The 23,034-nt window shown below is 46.4% G+C and overlaps 1 protein-coding gene across 1 annotated transcript in view; it reads right to left on the bottom strand.

Moving 5' to 3' along the window:
* MUC1 (mucin 1, cell surface associated) overlaps positions 1-23,034 on the bottom strand; it is a 221,826-nt gene that overhangs the window by 23,387 nt on the left and 175,405 nt on the right. The window contains exons 37-40 of the mRNA XM_069650134.1: positions 20,146-20,288; positions 12,257-12,642; positions 8,894-8,967; positions 4,683-4,822 (exon numbers count right to left, since the gene is read on the bottom strand). Coding sequence (XP_069506235.1) covers positions 4,683-4,822; positions 8,894-8,967; positions 12,257-12,642; positions 20,146-20,288 — 743 coding nt within the window. The remainder of the gene's footprint in view (positions 1-4,682; positions 4,823-8,893; positions 8,968-12,256; positions 12,643-20,145; positions 20,289-23,034) is intronic.

The following is a 23,034-nucleotide window of genomic DNA, read 5'->3' as shown; positions in this document are numbered from 1 at the left end:
AGAAAAATGTGTGTTCACATGGGGTGACAGGCAGAAGGCATTCATTCACTCACATCCATAGAACGAATGCATGTGCATTGATAGTCAGCTCAGTGACCAGGCAACAGACAGAAGGTCGACGTGTATTAGCATTAAGCAGAGATATGGGAGTGCATTCACACGTGACCACTGCTTAATTTGTTAAAGAATAAGTGCCAGGGATCAAATATTTTCGAACACGCCCAGGACACGTCAGGATGGGCAGCTCCCCACCCACTGTTTCCACCACCCGCGGCTACTCCCCATGCTGTCAACATATAAGCGGTTACAGCTGTAACCCTCATTGGCTTAGTGGGGTTGACGGATGTACTCACTGCAGCAAATGTGTGATTTACAAATACCAATCAACATACACATAAAATAACATACTCATTGTGTCTTGACATGAGACAAAGTCTTAATCAACATTTACATTTTGCTCTGATTCCGTTTATTATGTGACTGACAGTTAAAATAATTAAGTTGTCAAAACACCAAATCATAATCCAACTGAGTCTGAGACAATAAGTGCCAGGGCTGAGCCCTGGCAAACACCCCTATAAATTAAGCACTGCACGTGACTATGGGACGGGTATGCCCAGACGTGGGTCCCGAGTCTGCATGGCCTAGAGACCCAAGCTACTCCTCACTGATGACGCCCAACAAGGCTGAAACATGTCTGGGGATGCTTGTGGTCTTGTGCAGAAGGGATGTGCTCTAGCAGTTCGGGCTGGACTGCCCCTTTTGGGGTAGGGCCAAGCCTGATTTGCATATGGTTTTTCCCCTTCTGTAATGGCTTGGCAGGCTGAAAAACGATGGTCTGGAGGGTTGCCCAGAGCTTTGCCCGTGGTTATGATTTATTCAAAACCCTCCAGCCTCTTTGTTTTGCTCCTGCACGTGACTATAAACAAAAGACGTGTTTCTGTACATTTGGGCACAGGCAGGAGGAGTATAAAGCATGGGTCAGAGTGGGTAGATGGCATATGAGTGATGGCAAAGCGTGCACAACAAAGCAATGTTTGGTGGCTTCGCCTGGGCAATAATTATACTCAATGTTCAGTTACCTGCGCTGGAAGAGAACACACTGCATGGCAATGCCAGCCTTGCATTTTCAACTCTGAGACTCAAGATCCACAGAGCTGTGCTCATTAAGAAGTAGCGCACACTGTTCTCTAAGCCTGCATGCTTGCCATTTCGGTAGCCACTCCGTTCAGTGTTACCTTGTGTCCTGATGAAGCCTAGCCCATGTATGGTCTTGGCTGGGTGGAAGCATACTTACAGCCACACCATGCATGTAGTGTCATATTGATTGCATAACAATGTAGCATTTTCACTTAGGAATTTGATATCTATGCACGTCCCACCACCTTAGGCACACCCCTTCAGCCCCCTATATTTGCTGTATTGTGTTACAAATTGTATGTGTGTTTATAGTTTTATGTTTGTTTGGAGATGCAAAGTAATTTGAATAAACTAAACTTGTAAGTTTCAAGAGGCTGACATAGCATTTAATTTAAATAGCAGCGGGTCGGTGTGCTTCTTCAATCGTTCAAGCGACTCGCACATCATTGTTTTTTTTGGTAGAAGAAATGCTATGTTATGTGACATTTGCATAGTGCCTCGCTGCCATTTGAATGGCCTTCAAGTTCCTTGGGTTCAATTGGAATGTTGGGGACCGCAGTCTGTAAGCGAGATGCTGCAGCACTCGTCATTTGGATTTGGAACTGTATATGTCCTGAGTTGACCCTGAGACGTACAGAACTATAGGGGGGTTTGTAATCGACTATAGCGATATAAATGTACTGAAGGGTTCCAGGTGACTTCTGGTCGGTAACATGAGCTAAACTCGAGTTGTCCTTGATGTCAGGTTGACTCCCGAGGGAAAATAGACGCCGTGGTTGAAAGCTAACCAGCTATAATTGTATGTTGTGTAAGGCCCCAATGGTGGCATGAGGAGAACTATATAAAACTAACTCATTCCAGTCCCCCTCCCTCGAACCTAACCCCAAAGCAACCCAAAAAAAACCATATCCCCTATTTTTATGCAATAGCAGTTAATTGTGACTTCCATAATCGTCTGCCAGGACGTCACAGCAGAAGGGCGCAGCATTCAGGAAGGAACATCAATACTAATGGGCTCCAATTGAAGCCATACGCACGCAGCAGAAGGAACTTGTCACAACACTTAAAATCTGAATGGCCACAGTTTCTCCCAAACATGAGGGTGACTTCACATTCGCAGACAAAGCGAGTGTATAGTAAATGGTTTCAGACTTGGAAACAGAAGAAAAGTGCCTTTACATTCAGATGAGGTGACTGTATGCACAGGAACAGAAAAGTTGAATTGGTAGTCATGCCTTATCCCAGACATAAGGAATGTGTATTCAGACAGCCAGCTATGTTTTCATGTGCATTCACGTACAGATGTGTGTATTTGCAAAGACAGAGGGAGGGTGTACATTCACATTAATGAACGGGTTCTGTGGTTAGTCAACACCTGGACACTCGCTATGCACACTTGATGACAGAGGAAATAGAGAACCTGCTCTCCCTGTCACTGTCCTCGTGCTTCTCTTCGCCTTCCTCCAGCCACCGTGCCACCTTTGGGCCATGGGATGGTGCATCCAGTTTTGCTGGCACTTGGGGAATCCACACTCTAAATGGTATCTTTCCTGAACCTCATTTCTTTGAGAAGAACCCCTTGCAGGCGTCTCAGCATCATTCTGAAACCAAAGTTATGGAAATGTCTCGCCACCAAGGCAGATGGGGTCGGATGGGAGTTTCTTGTGGCCTGTGGCAGTGTAGACTGCATGAGAGGAGTTTGGGGCTTTTAGAAGACACCGGGGTAGACTTCTAGCAAAAGCACCCAGGGATTCTGGCCCCTGTCCTATTGCCTTACAAGCACCATGTGTTGCACTGACAGACGAAAGTCCCAGCTGGCCATGAAGCAGAGCCCGCAAGCAAGTTAGAGTGAGGTTTGAGACCGTTCTGAGTGCCAGTCAACATATATATGCCTCAGGTCCCCATGTGTCAAACAGCCTTTTCTCTGGACCAAACGTCTAGCCTTCCATCATCCTTAGTAGTAAGCTTATGGCAATGAGTGGAGTAACCAGACTGCCTCCTTCCCAAGTCTGCCAATTGCTAGACTGTTGTTGTACAACAGGTACAAGGTATCTATGAGAGGGAGCGAGAGAGAGAGACTAAGACAAACAAAGGGTTTAACTGTGGCAAGAGGAGAAAGTGAAATGGGACCTGTCCGCAAGAGTCCAATGATCGGAACTCAGGGAAGACACCAGGCTGGTTTGCCTTGTAAGGCCTTGTTCACGTGTCTATGACTTCAAAGGCTTTGTGCAGGCTTTCATGGCTTGCTATGCCATGTTGATGATTTGCTATATGTGGTTTCAGGATTGTCTGCACCCCTTACCAAAAATCCCATCAAGGTCTCTGACTGCTACCCACTCATATTCTACGTAACCAACACACAACACATCAGTCAACTACCAGCACATGGCAATCGAACACCCTATAGAACCGACATCAAACTTCACAACGCTCTATCTCTAAAACCAATTTATATACCACTAGCATGGCCAATGCACCCCAGCACCACGGGCGAACAAGGCTCCACTTCAGGCACAAATGCAGCTGTGCTCTGAACACAAAACCCCTAGAAACTGACCTGCATGAAGAGCTCTGGGTGCATCCAGTCTGCACGCATCAACACAACAGCAAGTCTTTGTTGCATTTCCTCTCTCTCTTCACTAACCTAACCCACGCCATAACTTTCAGATCCACCAGAGTGCCTGGATATCATACAAATGGAAGTGCAGCATGGCATTAATCACAACAACATAACATAATATAGCGTTAGCCCCCATCCCGTTCCAAGGGCTGGAATGGGGGTTAACGACCCGGCAGTCCAAGCTATCGCAAAGGCCTATAACGGGGGCACCGGGCCGTTACCCCCGTTCCAGCCCTTGGAACAGGGGGTTAACGCTATTAGCACCATGGGTTACTAAAGCGGTTACAACGCGTGTCCTGTTGATTTAATGGAAAGACTTAACCAAAATGGCTGCCATGGTTATAGAAGGTTGGGCTCCATACAGAGCTCCTCGCCTATGACCATCGTGGCCTGAAGAGGGAAGCTTCTGCAGCAGCAGCGGCCGGTGCTGCCGTCGCCACTATTGGCAAGTGGGTATGGGCAAGGGGGGATTTTTCTTTACAAAAACAAGGGAGGTTGGGATGAAAGATGGCGGCCCGTGGTGGGGGAGGCAGCGTGCGGGTTCCATGAAACGGGGCTGAGATAAAAAGGTTTCTGCCCATGATCCACGGAAACTGATAGGCTGTGCCACCTGCCGGCGGTGATAATTGGCATAGAAGAGATAAGCATATATTTAGCGAAGGTCAAAGATGGACTCAGTGAACGTGCATTCACGAGAACAGGTGAATATTTGTACACACGGTCACAGACAGATGGCATGTGTATTTGCAAGTGGTCACAGATTAAGTTGTGTGTATTCACATACACAGACCGATTATAAACTCACAATAGCTAAAATGAGTGTGTGTGCTTACAAACAGCTGTAGATAGGCTGAGTGTGAGAGTGAGTGTGTGTTCACGAGCGGTCGCAGACAGGCCTGTGTAATGGAGGAGTCCTCCTCACCTGTCACAGAGTCGATCCGAAGGCCGTTGATGCTGCCGCCATTACCAGCCAGCGTTGTGTTGAGCATGCTTTGCACCTTTGCTGGCGTCTCTCCATTTCCATTAAAGTTGAGCTTCGTGTTCGCGATTACAGATCCAGAGCTGGAAACCAAAGCGCAAGTGAGAAACCAGGTAAGTAATGTGCACACACACACCGAATCACACCACCGCTACTCACTGTGTTGCACCGATTCTGCTCACTGTGACAAGGCTCCTCCAGACACACACTCAGCCCAGCAAACCTCCACGGGTGCCGACTCCACAAAGCATAACTCCTTAATGCATCACACCTCCAGCACTTAACTACTCGCATCACATCTCGACCGCTCAGTGCATCACAGCTCCCCTAAGTACACACTGTGCACTCTCACCGCATGCACCTTCACAGATACAGTCTGAGAATATTAGAGTAGTGGCAGCACAGTGGCGGCAGGGCACTGAGAGAGTTTTGGGCATCTGGGGTACAATTGTGATGTCAAGGAAATGATACAGAAAGGGAATGGGACATAAATTGCTAAGGGCAGCTGCCAGTGACGTCTCGCTGGCACACATCATGGCTCGAGACCCATAGGCAAATGGGGAGTGTTACTCGTGGGGGTGTGGATGGAGGCTTGTATGGTGTGTCAACCAATCGGCAAGTCTGTATGCAAAGTTGGGATGAGTGAAGAGATGGATAGAACCGCGTACCTGGGTCCAGACTGAGAGACTCTCTGGGAGCAGGTGAATCAGCTGCTGCGGCTGAAGAATCATGTGCTGGGGGTCTCCAAGAGGGTAAAAAAGGGAGCAGGTGGAGGAGTGCTTCCAAGAAGGCAGGATGGGAAAACGGGCATGTCTACACTGAACTGAAATCACAGGACTGGCTCCCAGTGGCTGCGAGGATTAAGTTCAAAACCCTCTGCATTGTCCACAAGGCCTTCTGGGGCCTAGGGCCTAAATACCTTCAACTCTCTCTTCCTAAATATCTTCCTTCCCGAGCCCTTCGCTCATCCGTCTCCAACTCCCTCAGGGTCAGCTGCTTCTCGAAGCAACGAGCTGGGGGTAGATCTCTCTCCGCGACAGGGGCCTCCCTCTGGAACAGCCTTCCTGCCTCCCTGAAACTTGAGGAGAACCATCTCCGGTTCCGGAAGCACCTCAAAACCTTCCTCTTTGCTTCTGCTTTCTCTCTCCCTCTCCCCTGCTAAATTCTTCACTGAAACTGCACTGAATCTGCAACTGGGCCACTCTCTCCGACCTCGGTCCTTGGCCCAGCCACTCTCCACTTGCACTGCCTCCCTGGCAACCCCTGCACTGCGGGACTTTCTCTGTATCCCTACAGCCCCCCCTCCCCAGCACTTGTCTGCACTTACCTTGCACTTGCCACCAGCTGGCCCTATTATTTATTTTTTATTCTACTTACCCTGTACTGCAATTCCCCCCCTCCCCTTCCCCTTGCACTTTTCCCTCCCCCTACCCCTGCACTTGCGCGATCTAAATGACACCTGGCCTAGTAGGATCGTTGTCTGTCTTCCCCTTGTTCCCCCTCCCTGCCTCGTCGCGCCTTGAAATACTTGTGTATAGGCGCGTTACAAATGCCATATCATATCATATCATATCATACACAGCCAGGACAATGATCAAGAGTTGGGAGAAGGGAAAGAAAGAAATAAAAAAAGATAAAGATAAAAAATCAAAAAGCAAAGGAGGTGTTCTGCCCTCACAATGATGGAATGGTCAGCATTGGCTGACTGTGATCCACTGAGAAGGACATACAGATGGAATGGTACACCCTGAGTTACCACTAGGAGAGCACGGGCATCCATTTCCAGAGGGTCATACAAAGGTCACAAAAAGAGGAGGAATGGGTACAAATGGAGGGCAACTTTGAGAGGTGAGCACCTTGTGAGAGAGGGACTGTAGAGGAGAGCAGGAAGGGTGACACCCCACATTTTGATAACATCTTCTAAGCAGTGAAGTGGTTTTAGGGCATACCCAGGCGTAGACAGTACCCAACGCAGTGCCCGTCAATATACGCGGTGTACTGCCTGCCAGTAAACGGGAAAGAGGAATTAGTGGAGGTTGGAGCAACGTTGAGGAAGGCCCAGCAAGGCAGAATGCTGAAGAGGGGCTCGAGAGACCGGTCACTGGTAGATGGGAATGTGGGGGGACAACGATAAAATAATCACGATGAATGGATGAAAAGAAAAAAAGTGCAACAAAAGGTATAGTGCGGGCCGGGCGAGGGGAATATGTGCATGGTGTGGTGGGAGGAGTGAATACCCCAGAGAGGGAGCATTGATGGGCAAGAGGTCATCATTGAACAGCAGTTTAAATAACTGAGAGAATGGCAAGTGAGGGTGATGGCTGTGGCTGGCCTTGCATATGTGTACATACAGGCCTAGAGGTTCACAGGATGATGTGTGGCAGGAACAAGCAAGAGATATGCCTGGTTATATTGGAGAAGACACCATTTAGTAAATTATAAAGGCTAAGGAGATGGCTGTCTCGCTCCCATGTTCATCCTGCAAGCATCAAGCAGGATTCCTCCCTGAGCGGAACAGTTCAAGACTCTGGTACTTGAGGGAGAGCTGAGAGGGCAGGTCCCTCAGATGTTAGCAATGAGCGTCACACAGGTGGGCAATGTTGTTCACCTTTTTGCACACACAGGTGGGCAATGCCGTGCACCTTTTTTGCACAGCCGGGTCAATTCCAAAAAGCTGTAGCAGAGGTAAGACATCAGGGATGATCATGAGGTTATCTTATTTTACTGAGCCAAGCACTACGGGGACCCCAGGACATGATGAGATTACCAGGCATTACACCCAGTTAACATTGTTTTGCTTTATTCAGAACAAATGAAGTGACAAGCAAGCTGGCTGCACATGCAGCACTGCACCATGCGTGGAGACAGTATAGGTGCACATGAGGGTATCAGGTAATAAAAACCCGGCAAAAATGTCGCTGGTAAAAGAAATCGTGGTTTGACTCAGTAAAGGTGTACCCCATTATACCATTTAAGTGGAGCGGCGGTTACGGGGATGTCCCCCACATCCTTTACATGATTGTGGCAGCAAAATCACTGCATTTTTGCCGCAATGTTTTATATTCACGGCCATTTTTGCTGCGATTTTAAGACATGGAACCCATATGAGGTTGCTGGGAAGAGTGCTGCTGTTCCTTCTAAATGAGGTGGGAACAATACGGTCTGGTAGAAGGCACACACATTTGTGAGACTTACCCTGGCACTTTTCTTTTTCATGTTGGTAAGTAAGTGCTCTGGGCAGATTGGTTATTGATTAATCAGGGAGATTGTGTGGTATGGGAGATGTTAAGGAAGCTAATTGATGGCACCAAGTCAAATGTGGGCGGATAGCTCAGGCCAGCGCGCTCACCTTGGTAACACGGCGATGCCCAGCAACATTGGCTCTATGCCTGGTCAAGCATTTAGAAGCTGCAGGTGTCTGTCATGAAGCACTATATAAATCGCCAGCAATAACATAGACAATAATCATGTGGGCCTTCAAGATATAGATGGGCACCAGTTGCATTGGGCATTGTTGTGCCAAGGAGAATGGCAGAGGCTGAGAAAATATACAGTCACACACACGGCATGTTAACGTAGAGAGCAGGGAGGGGAGGAGATTGAGGGTGGAGAAAGAACGGGATTGCATTGTCAGCTATGCCGTAGACTGGGCAGGCTTACTAGGAGCCTTATAGACCCAGGAGAACAACAGAATGTGAGGTTGCAGAAATGAGTGAAAATTAGGAGGCCGGATAGAGGACCGTGAGGCTGGGAAAAGTGGTCATGGCAGAAGAGTTCGTCTGGGAGGCCTCATGGGGAAAAGCTGGCCAGGAAGCAGGACTTTCGAGAAGTCATGGGGAGATGATCGGGACATCATTCAGGGTGGCTTCATTTGCCTAGAGATGGATGGGCGAGTAGGACATCTCATACATCAGTTCACCATTTAAGGACAATTTAATGCTTACGTTGCTATGACCAAGTAGGTGGCGTGTGTGCTTTCAGACCTGCCATCGAATAAAGCAGCCAGTTATCAACCTAATGTGACCTAATTTCTACTGTGAGCCGCTTTCGCTCCCCAGATCTTGCCACGTTGCCAGACTTCAGTCAAAACAAACATGCACAGAGAGGCGTGCTTTCACACCCACAGGTGAACTCTAGAAGCGTGACCCCATTACCTGAAACTTAGCACATTGACTCCGATGTAGGTGCTTCTCGTGTCACATTTTGGGCAACCGTAAACGTCATTACACTGAAGGGAGAGAAAAACAACCAACAAAAAGAAAATGTTATTTATCTAAAAATCTCCAGGAACCCAGGCGCCCGGCTATTGAATGTAGGCCGTGGAATAACGGACATGTGCAAGAAGGATGCCTACTGGTCAAAAACATGGCCTCCGAGATGCCGGCAAGCTGGAAAAGGGACTAAGGCCACCCCATGCAACACAATTATAACACTAGAAAGAAGACATCAGGGAATGTGAAGAGCGAAGCAAACTGAGCGTTGAATTTATGGGAAATGGGGTTGGGTTACGCATAGTTCCTTAAATAATTATATGTTGTTTGCCCCTGGTGCAATGTCCAGTTTGCTCGTTTCAAATGATCCAGTTGCGAAACATTTTGGACATTAGGTTCTGAAGGTGTAAAACAAAGGTAAAATATAAAAACAGGTAGAAGCAAGTGGCATCAACAGACACCAATAAGAAGTTCCAAGGTGCAATTACTCGACAGGAATTTGTTCCTTGGAGGCTCATGGGGTGTTCAAATATGAATATGCCAGCATCTGGATCCAATGCCAATATGCAACTGGTCCATTGGGATTCTCAGCAGGGAAAGGCTGGCACCAGTGGGCTACTTTAGTATGCAGTGGGAAGATCATCCCGCAAAGAGGGCATGTTGGAGAGCACTAGGATCCCTGAGATACAGGATTACTTAACCTTTTCAGTTTTTGCTATTTCCATGAGTTATATTTTTGTGTCAATGCTTTTTGTTTTCAATGTTTGTCCATGACACCGCAATGAATTCATAAATAAATGTAAGACAATGCATATATATGCTTTCAAACAATAAACACATTGAAAGGGCATTGGTCTGTTATGGAGTCCAACATGAGTTTAGAGAGAGAGAGACAAAGAAAAAGACACAACTATAATTAAAAGCTGTCAGCCCTAGGTATCAAATGCAGGGCAGTCCCTGCTGAACGGAGGATGCTGTGTTATCACCTCCCTCCAGCATCCTTGCCAGGCTTCCCAAACTTGCGAATGATGTCAGCGTTCTTGATCTTTGTGTGCTGTCGTAGTTAGACTAACACCCCCCTTCAGTTGCTTCCAAACCACAAGCTCTCTTTCCTTGTTCAGATTTAGACAGTGTGGTCTCCCTGCATTCTTGTCAGTCTCCCTTATTAACCTTCCTCTGATTGTATTTGTGTAATCCTTTCCCTTTGTGGTTTGTTGATAGTTGCGGAAGACTTCCCAGTGATTGTTCCACCCATGAAACTCAATAAGGTTCACCCTATTAAAGTTTGTAGGTACGCCTTTGTGGCTGCTTAGTATGGCCTGCGTCATGGGGAGGGTCGCTTTACTGCACTCCTGGCATTTTAGCTTACAGCATAATGCATGATGGGACTTGTAAGGACAAAAGTACTAAACTCCATCTAACGAGAGCCAACTGAACATTTTGCTTTTTTCTGACTGGTGTGCTGATCTCTTTCCCTTATGAGTCCTAATCCAGATGTAGTCTGCCCCTTGGGAAACCTTATTCCTTCCCTTGTGAGTCCTAATCCAAGGATTACATCAAGGATGTAATGTGCCCCTTGACAACCCATGCTCCTCTCTAGGTTGAGATGTCCCAAAGACCTTCTGTTACCTGTGCAAGTACCTTTTTCAATTTTCTGGACTGGAGGCAGCTTGCCCTTTTACATGTATGTGCATTTTCTCCAGTTGTATAACATGCTGTTTCCCAAGTAACAGTGCAGGTTTTTCAGCAAAACCGTTTTCCCTTTCTGTGGAAGGAACCAGGCGTGCCCATATATGGTCATGACCTCTGCCTTTACTGAAGTTCAGAGAAGCAGCTCACCAGGACCAGATCTGTCCAGTGAATGAATAGGATGTATGGGAATTCTCGCTGGAACTCACATCCTGAGGGACTGCCCAGGAGAAATGCCAGATTGGTTTGAATGTGGAAGCCTCCAAGAGATTGGGTGACAGCCAAACATTTGATAGGATGCATCATTTTCTTTGAGAGCTTAGTTTAGAATCACATTTCGGAGAATGGGCCTGGGATTAACGAGTTGCACTCTGACGGCCATCATCAGATGCGAATTTGGGCTAGCATCGTTAGCTACCGAATTGAAAATAAGAAGAGGGGTGTTTTACTTAAAAGTCATGAAATCAGAAGATCATACAGTAAGTATCGACTTTGATAAATGATTTTAAGCAGAGGGCCAACATCTGGGATTGGATCCAAAATATTAAACACATGGAGACCCTCAAATTGTCAGAAGAATACTGCAGATTCTTGCCAAAGCCTGGGGTCACCCAATCATACATCAACATTGTGCCTCTTCATGGAATTTAGAAATAATCTCTTGGAAATTTGAAGGTTTTTACGGCCAAGGACAAATATGCCCAGGTCTAATTGTATCTGTCGGTTATGCAAGAAAGAACAGATATTGGAAAGATTAAAACATCTTTAAATAGAATGCACGGCCTTAAATAATAAAAGAGAGAAATACTTTGGCAAATGTTTTAATAAATTAGAAGCGTTCCATTTTTGGACCTGTTGCAGGAATGAATGCAAAAGTAGTTTGGAAATTGCTTTAGTTTCATTTTGGAAAGATATTGTGGGCTCGATGATACAATGCGAAGTTTGGTGACACGGACAATTGAGTCCATGGCCAATAAGATGTAATGAATATGTTGCTGTGAGGATTGGTGAACTTAATGAATTGAATGCTTATTTAATGAATACGTATTGCATGTTGTGTTCTTATTTTTAATGTAATTGTGTTTTATATTTTGTCATAGTGTATAAGGTTTGATGGAAACCATAAATGGACTTTACATTGTAAATGAAGAACAAACACTATAACACATGCGTTCTTTCTCATGGCGTACATTTACAGTTAAGGGACAATACCAGCAATGGTGCCTGTCAAGCCGTGGCAGCTTTGAAGGGAGAGATCATGATGGCCTAGGGCAATTCAATGGGTACCCCACAATTCTAACTGGGTAGCATCCCTAGAACTCCAGAGCCATGTTCTCCTAGGACAGTCCTGCAACAGTCCGGGAAGTAACTGAACATCCATTCCAAATAAATCAATGTTATGTATCCTTTAAAGAACGTGCATATGCCTGACTAGGCGACCAAGTGTACAATAGCAATATATAACATTCGATCCTTGATGTCGACCCAGTTAGTAATATTTGGCACAGAAATATAAAGGGGGGTCTTACCCATCCAGACCATATTGGATACTAAGAGCTTTGTCTTAAGTTTGCATTACAGCGTATCTTAGACTGAAGAGTTAAACAAAAGCCTTACCATTGTGTCGACCTTTGCCACCAGATCCTTGTATACTTGTGAATCGGGGTTGTTTAACTCAGAAACAAATAGTTGGTTCGTTATGCGAAAAGTGAGATAGACCACGTTGGCCGGTGATTGCGTTGTGGGGGTACTCGAAGGCGTTGAGTCGGGTCCTTTGGTGGTAGAAGAAGTTGCTCCCGTGGAATGGGTGGCTGTAGAGGCTGGGGAAGTGGGTTTGGGGGTCACATGACTGCTAGTTGATGAGGTGTTGCTGGGGGTCACCGAGCTGCTGCTTTCATGGGTCTTGGCCGTCACACTGCTGGGGCTCACAGATGTTTTAGTTGGCTTCACTGTAGCTGCTGTGACTGTTGAAGGCGGCACCGTAGGGCTGATAACATCGGAAACTAGACAACAGGGAGGAAAGTTTTAAGTGAAATAAGTCAGAGTTGACAACATTCTACACTGTGACGAGCTCACGTTTGGACGCAACGCCTGCAAAGGTATCGAGTGTTGCTGACGTCTCCATGACTACACTCAGCTACTAATATAAGCAGTGAATAATCAAATCATGCCACATCCTAGGTGTGATAAGTGATATGATATGTCATTTATAACGCGCCTATACACAAGTGTTTCCTGTGTGCACACATGCTCGCTTCTAGGTGTGAAAATGGTGTGCTTAATCATAGTCCCAGATGTGAGGGGACGGTTGGCACAGGCTGTCTGTGTTGAGGAGTGTTTCCTCACACGCGGTTCCACCCGTGACGAGTTTAGTTCAAAACCCAGTCCCAGTTTAAATAGTGGACGTGCATTTTCACTTCCCACTGTGAGGAGGGTCTACACACGCTCCATCTCGGGTCTTAGGACTGCACGCAGTAACGGCCCCACATCATGTCTGACACCGTCGGCCTACGCTAGCATTTTAGACAACAGTGCCTAACATGTTAGATTTGTAGTGCCATACTTATAATTGCAAAAACAGAAATACAGGTGCCGGAATCAAAATTGCTCTAGGATTGCCTGAAGCGGATGTACGTGGCATGGGGCCACTTATAAAGTGTGAATGTGTACTCACCGCCAGTGGCAAGTATCACATGTGTGTAGTCATATCCAGTTCCAAGGGTGAGTAGTCCTTACTCATGCTTTATCAACCAATCCCCTGAGGAGCCTACACTCACACCCAGTCCCAGATGTGCAAAATGTGAGTTATAATTGGCCCAGTCATATGTGTAGTGATGTTGTACTCGTGCCTAATCCCAGGCGTGAACAGTGTGTTGAGCGGGTTTCCTGGCAAGTCCCGGTGCTGCTAAACCTTTCCTAGATGCTATTTGCAGTCTTATGATCAATGTGTGATGTGCAGTGAGCAGAGAGATTGTCTGTTCTGGGAGTGAGAAGTGAGTACTCAAGCTCAGCCCGAAGCGTGTTGTGTTCCCATGTTCCCTTCCGGATGAAATGGATGCATGCTATGCACAGTCTGGGGTGCAAACAATGTGAATTCATGCCCAGTTCCACTACTATGGAGCCTTCATTCATATTCAATCTGAGCTTTTGATTGGTGTTTACTCATATCGAGTACCAGGTAAGTACTCTGGATCCCAGGTGCGAGGGGTGTGTGCTCATTTACACTGCCAAGGTTAAGGAGTGTGTACTTATGCTTAGTACTATGTATGTGCTGATTGTTTTGAGTATGGCCTGCACTAGGTGTGAGGTGCTATACATACACCATCCATAGGTGTGAGGAATGAGTCTGCACGCAGGGTACGTCGCATGCTTATGCACAGTTCCACCACATGCCGCAGATGTGGGTGTATACTTACCCACACACAAAAGTGTGAGAAAAGTGTCCTACCAGTCCCATATTTAATGAGTGTGTGTTCACAAAGTGTGTGCACTCTGTGCCAGCAGAAATTGTGAAGAGTTTAGACTTAGTTCCAGTCTGTACTCCCACTCAGTACCAGTTCTGATGTGTGCACTTCCATAGACAGTCCCAGGAGATAGAATTCTGCAGTCAGTGGGGAAAATCAAAAAAGGTTATGGGTGGAAATACGTAAGCCAACACGTCATTACCACCGGTAACGATTACAATACCTCATCCCCCACCCTACCTGATGCTGGGTGATCTGTTCCCCACTGTTTCCTCTCCTGGTTCCTTGTAGATTCTTTGTGTTCATATATATAGAGTGATAACTATTTTACCGCTGTATTACCGCACCGCGATAGTACAACTTTGGTGATAAGGTGTGGACTTTCCTCGAGCAAAATGCTGTAGGTAAATCCCCACTTTACCATCAAAAAACAGCAAAATTGGCAGAATTACTGTAGCAGTAATTGTGCTGAAATCACTTTCTGTTTTGTTTTGTTGCACGGGGTCTTCCACATTGGAATCAGTTATATAGGCCAGTGATAGAAGTGTACAAAAAAAGTAGTGGAACTGTGACTCCGGCAGGGGACAGAGTAGGAAGGGAAGGAGCAACGTGCAACACATCTTTCAAGGGTTGCAGTCATTCTGGTTGACAGCCAATTGAGTGGAAATAGGTAGTTAAGCTATGACTGATATCTGGTGATAAAATGGAGAAGTGTGCTTTTACTTCAGTTCCGGAACGGTGAAAATGGTTGCAAAAAGTAGTGGAGCTGTTAACAGTAAAAAATAAAAGAGTAGTGGAACACCGCTCCCGTCCGTTCCCGCTCACTTTGACCACAGCATAGGGCACAAGCTCGCTGTGCCCAAAGACTCAAGCTGCATGTGACTGATGGGGCACGATAAGACTAAACATTGACATATTTGTGATGTCTCGTGTTCCTGATAACACGCAGGAGGCGCAGCATATGCCTAGCAGAGTGGGCCGGCCTACTCCCTCTGGGAGAAGGGGGTGCTTAAGGCTGACTGCCCTATGTTTGATCCTCTTCGTTATAATGTAGTCACGATAAACAATGTTAGAATGGAGGGCTTCTCGGGGAAATCCTGGCCGGTGAGGACCTTTTGGTGAAGCATGTCCATCTCCTACTAATTGTTTTTGTCAGTTCAGTGAGTGGGTTTGATTTGTGTTTCTCCCAGTTTCAGAAGTGGACACTCTCGGTGCAAGGTATGAGGCGTGTGAATGAATATGAAGTCCCAGACGCACTGAAATGTACTCACGCTCAGTTATGAGCAGTATGTACCCACGCTCATTCCCAGGTGTGTCGAGTTTCTCATGCTCAATGACATATATGAAACATGTGTAGAAACACACATTCACAGTGCTGTAAAGAGTGTCAATTCGTGGTCAGTCACAAGGGCATTAAGTATGCATGGATACCCAGTCACAAGTGTGAGGATGGTGACACTAATGCTTAATCCCTGGGACGGCCTAGAGATCAACCGAACCCAAAGACCACTGTTCTAAGGGAGTAGGGCTAACTGGGGTCATCACATGGAAGAATAACTCAACAGAATAATGCAAGTTCCTCTACAGGACTGTGATTCAGTCCATACCTCGCTCTGCTGGTTGAGGCCTTGTTGCTGGAAAGCAAAGAGTCACTCACAGTCGCTGCGTTTCAAATGCTCTGCATTTCCATTTCTGAATCACCCATCCTCGTTTTTCTAGTGGTAGTCTCCTCCTCTCCTCCAAATTGCTACTCTCCTCTTTGGGCCTCATTCCGAGATGGGTGATAGCCATAGTGCTATTAGCACCATGGCTACCTCCCATACTGTGTCCGAGTCCGGTGTTGTTCAATGTGGACTTACCGGTGCTGTCCGACCCCGGCAGGACCAGTAAGTCCCCATTGAACAAACCATTCCCCATTCCCATTTGAGCCCCCATAGGGCTCAATGGGAATGGGGAGGGCGCTAATAACGGGCTCGCGATTAGCAAGCCCGTTATTAGCGCCCTGGTCCCTTAGCGGGACCCATAAGGGACGTGTGATCTGACCACACGTTCCTTACGGTTCCCTCCAAGGGACCTCGGAATCGGGCGGTAAGGGATTACTGGCACTGGTCTCCTTACCGGTTCCCGGAATCCCTTACCACCCAACTCATAATGACCCCCTTTGTCTAGCACCCCATGTACTCCTCTCCCTTTCTTGCTTGTCTCCTCTTCCTCTCCAAACTGCTCCCCTCCTCTCTCTCGATAGACTCCTCCTCCCTTCTAAACTGCTTCCCCTCTCCTCTTGTATGACCTCCTCTTCTCTCTCTTGATGTTCTGCTCCCTTCCAAAATGCTACTCTCCAACCCTCCCTATGTTGATGTTCTCCTCTGTCTCTCCCAACACGCCTCATCTCTGCCACGTACTCTTTCCTGTGACTCCCTACCTCTCTGCTTCTCCATGAACTGCCGAACGTCTCTCGTCTCCAACTTCTGACTCTTACACTTCGTTCTCTCCACATCCTTTTATGTACCTGGGTTAAGCCCTGCAAGCCTGCAAGTTGCTTAGGTTTTTAACCATTGACAGTTGACTGGGATCGGTAGGCTAGTGTTGGGATTGCATTGTCTGGTTTTGTGCTAAATGGTGTTTGTCAAGCCGGTAAGCGAGGGAGTCTTCCCACCACTATGTGCTCCACAAGACCTACGCGTGCAGCCTTGCAAGTGCTGCGTAAGTGCAGCCTGTTATTACAGACTTTTGGTGAACCAAGTTTCTATATTTTCTTTCTGAATGCCCATGGCCCGGTGTTATAACAACAGTCTCTCTTGGTTGGAAATGATTCAGGCTGTTATTTTCAAATTTGTCTGTTGAACAGCTCTCAATATGTTTTTGCATGCATTCCCTGAAACAGTGTAGATGACCGGAAACATTAAGCCTTTCATAATTCCATTGGGCCAACTGGGGGCGGGGAGGGGAGGTCATGCATAGTGACGCTGTTCTTTGCAGAACTGTACCAAGGCACTTCTTTTTACCCCATGCGGTAACGAAACATGGACTAACCTAGGCTTGGGAAAATGGGCAATGTTGTAGGAGTGCCACTCTACACTCAGGCACATATGGGCAGAAATCCTGACTGGAAGCATTGGACATAAAGCTGGTGACGCACTGTGGAATTCAGTGAGGCCCCGTGTACCTACTATTGGCCTTACATTACGGAACGTTGGCTGGCACATGGCCCGAAGATCCCCCAAGTCCCATCAGCTAGCATAATATGTGGGATTTTGCACATCCCTGATATGCAGATTGGGTACTATTTGTCCATGAAGTGTTTATCCACGTGCTGTGTCCTAAGCGTAAAGAGTGTGTATTCAAGTTCAGTTGCAGCCCTGCTGAGCGTGTGCTAATGTTCACGTTTAGGTGTACTTTTGCATTTCCGTGGGTGTACTCCAACCAAGTCAAAGAATTTGCATCGTATGCACACTCAATCCCAGGTGTACTAATTGCATACTCACACTAAGTACCAGGTGGAGTGTGCAGTTGTGCTCAGTGCCAGGTTGAGGAGTGTGTATTCATGGACCGTGCCAAGCGTGGTAAACGTAGCACTCAAGCCCGGCTCCAGGCATAGGAGTGGGTATGCCCACTTAGTAGTAGGGATCTCGGTGTCATACAGTTTTCCCATCCAGTCTCAGCTGAACGGTGTTTGTTGCCTAGAACAATGCCACTGGAAAGATATATTCATAACCTTCCACCCATCACGTTTTTGGTTATAGTTTGTTTCGATAAGTGAGAGGGGGTATGCCCAGACGAATGTCCTTCGCTCGCTTCCCCATCGGGAACCAAGCTGCACCTCTCTGACGGGGCCAAAACAAGTCTAGAGTTGTTTGTGTTTTCGTGCATGAGGGACGTGGGCTAGCAAATCGAGATGGACTGCTCCAATTGGTGGCCGGACAAAGACTGATTTGTATATGGCTGGTCCCCTTCTGAAATGGCACAGATGGGCTAAAACGTTATGGTGTGAAAAGTTGCTTAGTGTAATGCCAGTGGTTAAGATTTAGTCATATCATACTATTCCACCCATCACAGTTTTTGGTTATAATTAATTAATCATTTATTTTAAGTTTGGGACTGAGATTCGAAACTGTGTTGCTCTACGTTGACTTGCTTTCAAGACAAACGCTGAAGCAGACCTGTGGAACCACCGGATACGCACTGGAAGGTTTGGCACCCTGAGCCTGTTGCTGTCCCGTCAGACCCCTGCTTTTGCTATCGATCTTAGAAGGCCTGCAAGGGCGCTTCGATCCTTTGGAGTAGCAGCACCTCCTGATCTCCTGCCAAAAGAGCCTTCTCGGAAGTGTTCCTGGGCTGTCCCGTGAACTGACCAACTATACCCCAGAACATTGCATAGGAGTGCCGCCGTCCCAAGTTGCGACTTGAGACTTGGGTGATCATTAGCTTGTGGTCCTCGGCCCTCTCCCTTTAAATTTTGTAGTCCTAGCTTCTCTGAGTCGCGATCAAAGTTTTTGATACCTACGTCTCATTGTGGTGGCGGTCGCCCTAGGTGCTCTGTCTATCTGATCTCCTGTGTCCTGATGCCTGCTGCATTAGAATTGTCTTCCTCTCTTCTTCGTGAGCTGAGAATAGGTTACTGTCCCACCATGGACAATCGTCCTGTCCCGCAGCCGCTGAAAGCCGGTTCGCAGAGAAACTGCAGAGCTTGAACCTACAAGCGACCTTGACGAAACTGGCAAAGTTTGGTCTGACCTCTGCCAAGGGGTGGTGAGAACTTGCTTCACTTACGGGTGGCCCCTGGCACAACCGATACAGTTTTACACACGAGAAACCCTTAAAAGATCCTCACTTTGGCTGGGCTAGCCTGCACTCCCTAGCTATTCCTGAACATCGAAAGTCACTCTGCCTGCAAGGGAAGACCCTCTTCAAATAAAGGGACCTTATTCTTCATCACCTCAAGCCCTTTCGTTAACTGCTACAGCCCCCTGAAGAGGTACCGTTTTCGCTCTTGACTGCAACTACCCAAACGCTGCTGTACGTTTGAGTGCAAGGCTACCCACTTCGTAGGGTTGGACTGCTTAAGTTATGGTTTGGATTCAGAAGATCGCCCAATGCAATGCTTGTGTTAACCCCCTTCTCTTAAAGGTTGTGGATGTGTTTTCCCCCATCTTGCATTAGGCTAAAAGCAATTGTGTACATGTAATATAGTGATATGCTTGTGTAGTAATTGCTTACTGTTACTGTGATTATCCGTGTTTGATTATAAAGCCTATAAAAAATGTATGTGTATTTTTGATATATACCTGTCTAAGAGTAATCTGTGGCTTGTTACTGTGTGTGCTCATTGTGGGCTTCCGGTCACTCTCACCCATCCTGAGACTTAGTCTTGACCGCCGCCAAGAAATTAATTGGTCTGGCTTGTCCAGAAGGATCCTCTCTTCCACTAAACTAGGGTGCCCTCCTAATTTTCGACCCACCAGGTCAGAGTTTCGAAATCCATCTTAACAGAGTGTGTATTCTTGCTCAATTGCAGAGATGAGGAGTGTGCAAAAAACTGTACTCATGGCCCTGTCCAGGTTTCTTACCATGTAACACTGACATTAAATCGAAGTTGTCTAGTGTGTGTACTCAAACTCAGATTCAGGTGTGCTTATGCTGTGCTCACTTCGTCTTGTGAGGAGTATATTCGCTTGCTGAGACTTTGTTGCTAAAAGTGCACACACTGTACTAATTATGAGGAGAACTTTCTGTTCACGATGTGAGAATTATATTTCCATGCTTAGCCCCAGGTAGACTGTGAGATGTGTATTGCTCACACCCATTCGGATTTGTGAGCTGCGCGTATGCTCAAGCGCAGTCAGTGGCAGGAATGTGGCGTCATGCTCTGCGGCAAGTTTGATGCAGGTACTTGCACTTAGACGTCAGTGTGAGTATTGTGCACACAGGCCCCTGTCTGAGTGTGGAAAATGTTTACTCCTGCATAATTCTAGGGACGAGGGATGTGGACGCCTGCCATGCCCCGGATGTGATGAATATGTCCTCTCCATCAGTGATACTTACCAGAGGCGTTTGCAATGTCCATGCCGTTGAGATGGGAGCTGTTGGCTTGCAGGGTCTCATTTAGAATGGTGGCTGCACGAGATGAGCTCACGTTGCTGCTTCGATCGAAGTGCAGGACCGTGTGTGCGATGACAGACCCGTTGCTAGAAGACACAGTGATCTGCAGGTGAGCACATACTTGACAGAAGACTTAGTAAATGTATGTCAGATATATATCATTCAAGCTACAGCATCATGCCATTGCCAGGCGACAATGGAAATGATGTGCCGAATAGTGGTGCACATCCATATGGGGTCAAAGAGATAAAGCTACAAGGCTTGCATTGACCAGAAAATGTGGAGAGATTGTGCATCCACCAGTATTATAGAGTATGTATTCAACATACGGACACAGGGCAAATGCAGTCACATGCAGACACAGCAAATACATTCACGCAAAGAGAGATACACAGTGGCTATATTCGCGTATGTTATGTTATGTTACTTGGCATTTATATAGTGCCTTACATATCATTGGTATGGCCCCCAAAGCACCATTAGGTTGAACGCCCTCGGGAACCGTAGTTCAGGTCAGCAGAGAGAGATAATGTCATATGGTGCGTGGGTGCACTGGATATTTGTGCAGCTGGTGTTGTTTCTGGATGATAGCTGCTTCCTAGCGATAGGTGTGGTGCTGAAGAAATCAGTTGGATGTGTGCAGTCTGGTGGGTGGACACCCAGACTGGGTTCTGGCTGTGTCGAGCCTGAGGAACGCCTATGTGAGCAGCTGGCTGGAATGTGCTCAGCTATCTGCGTTTTATTAGGGTGATGAGGTGTTCGTGGGGTCGTATTCGTATGTGAACAGCTAGGCCGAATAATCAGGGGTCTAGCTGTGTTCTGGTTGAATGATGGTGTATAGTAGAGAGTAAGCGTAGTGGTATGACATGGTGGTTATCTGTAAGGCGCCTGAGACCAGGCACATGAACAGGAAGGTGGGGACATACATTGCGACATATGGATATATAGGAACAGGGTCAGGACAGGTATATATGGGGATACAGATATATAAGGGGATACAGATATATGAGGGGTACAGATATATAGCATATATAGTGGATACAGATATATGGCAAAAACACAGGAACAGGTGCACAGTGATAAAACACGCGGGTGAGTTTCAACAGGTTCCACTCATTCTATTCTTCTCATTCATTCAGTCTACTCCGACCATTTTTCTGCTTCATCGACTCAATTCATTCCATCTATTCTATTCACTCTATTCATTGTACCTATTCCAGTGCGGGATATGCTATCATTCACAATTCTAACTAGGTGAGAGGTAAGCTATCAATCATAATTCTACCTAGATGAGACACATGCTATCATTCACAATTCCATCTAAGAGAGGGGTGTGCTACCAATCATAATTCTATCTATGCGTGGCACATGCTAACATTCACAATTCCATCTAAGGGAGGGGTGTGCTACCAATCATAATTCTATCTATGCGTGGCACATGCTAACATTCACAATTCCATCTAAGGGAGGGGTGTGCTACCAATCATAATTCTATCTATGCGTGGCACATGCTATCATTCACAATTCCATCTAAGAGAGGGGTGTGCTACCAATCATAATTCTATCTATGCGTGGCACATGCTAACATTCACAATTCCATCTAAGGGAGGGGTGTGCTACCAATCATAATTCTATCTATGCGTGGCACATGCTAACATTCACAATTCCATCTAAGGGAGGGGTGTGCTACCAATCATAATTCTATCTATGCGTGGCACATGCTAACATTCACAATTTCATCTAAGGGAGGGGTGTGCTACCAATCATAATTCTATCTATGCGTGGCACATGCTAACATTCACAATTCCATCTAAGGGAGGGGTGTGCTACCAATCATAATTCTATCTATGCATGGCACATGCTAACATTCACAATTCCATCTAAGGGAGGGGTGTGCTACCAATCATAATTCTGCCTATCATTCACAATTCTAACTGAGTGTGGCACATGCTATCATTTTCAATTCCAACTAAGTGAGGGATATGCTACCAGTCATAATTCTGTCTTGATGAGGCACATGCTATCATTCACAATTCCATCTAAGTGTGGCACATGCTATCATTTTCAATTCCAACTAAGTGAGGGATATGCTACCAGTCATAATTCTGTCTAGATGAGGCACATGCTATCATTCACAATTCCATCTAAGTGTGGCACATGCTATCATTTTCAATTCCAACTAAGTGAGGGATATGCTACCAGTCATAATTCTGTCTAGATGAGGCACATGCTATCATTCACAATTCCATCTAAGTGTGGCACATGCTATCATTTTCAATTCTAACTGAGTGAGGGATATGCTACCAGTCATAATTCTATCTAGGTGAGTCACATGCTATCCTTCACAATTCTGTCTAAGTGTGGCACATGCTATCCCTCACAATTCCATCTAAGTGTGGGACATGCTAACATTCACAATTCTGTCTAAGTGCGGCACATGCTATCATTTTCAATTCCAACTAAGTGAGGGATATGCTACCAGTCATAATTTTGTCTAGATGAGGCACATGCTATCATTCACAATTCCATCTAAGTGTGGGACATGCTAACAATCGCAATTCCGTCTAAGTGCGGCACATGTTTTTAAAACTAATAGCGGTGGGACTGAATTCTGGACTGTACTTTGAAAAGTTGAAGTTTTACATATACATACTCGCAGGATCTAGCATGCATGCTCTTGCCATCTCTCTCTCCACCTTCCCCTCTCTCTAACAGTCTCCTGCATACACTTTTTTTCTCTCTGAGCTCTCTTCCTTCTCTGTCTCACTATCTGTCGCTCTGTTGGCAGACAGCAATGCAACCAGAGGGAAAAAACACAGCTATCTTGTAGGA

The sequence above is a fragment of the Ambystoma mexicanum genome, chromosome 1p (genome assembly GCF_040938575.1).
Source record: "Ambystoma mexicanum isolate Mex_15411 chromosome 1p, UKY_AmexF1_1, whole genome shotgun sequence".
Lineage (NCBI taxonomy): Eukaryota > Metazoa > Chordata > Amphibia > Caudata > Ambystomatidae > Ambystoma > Ambystoma mexicanum.
Note: the sequence above shows the minus strand (reverse complement) of the source record. Positions and strands in the feature narration are given on the sequence as shown.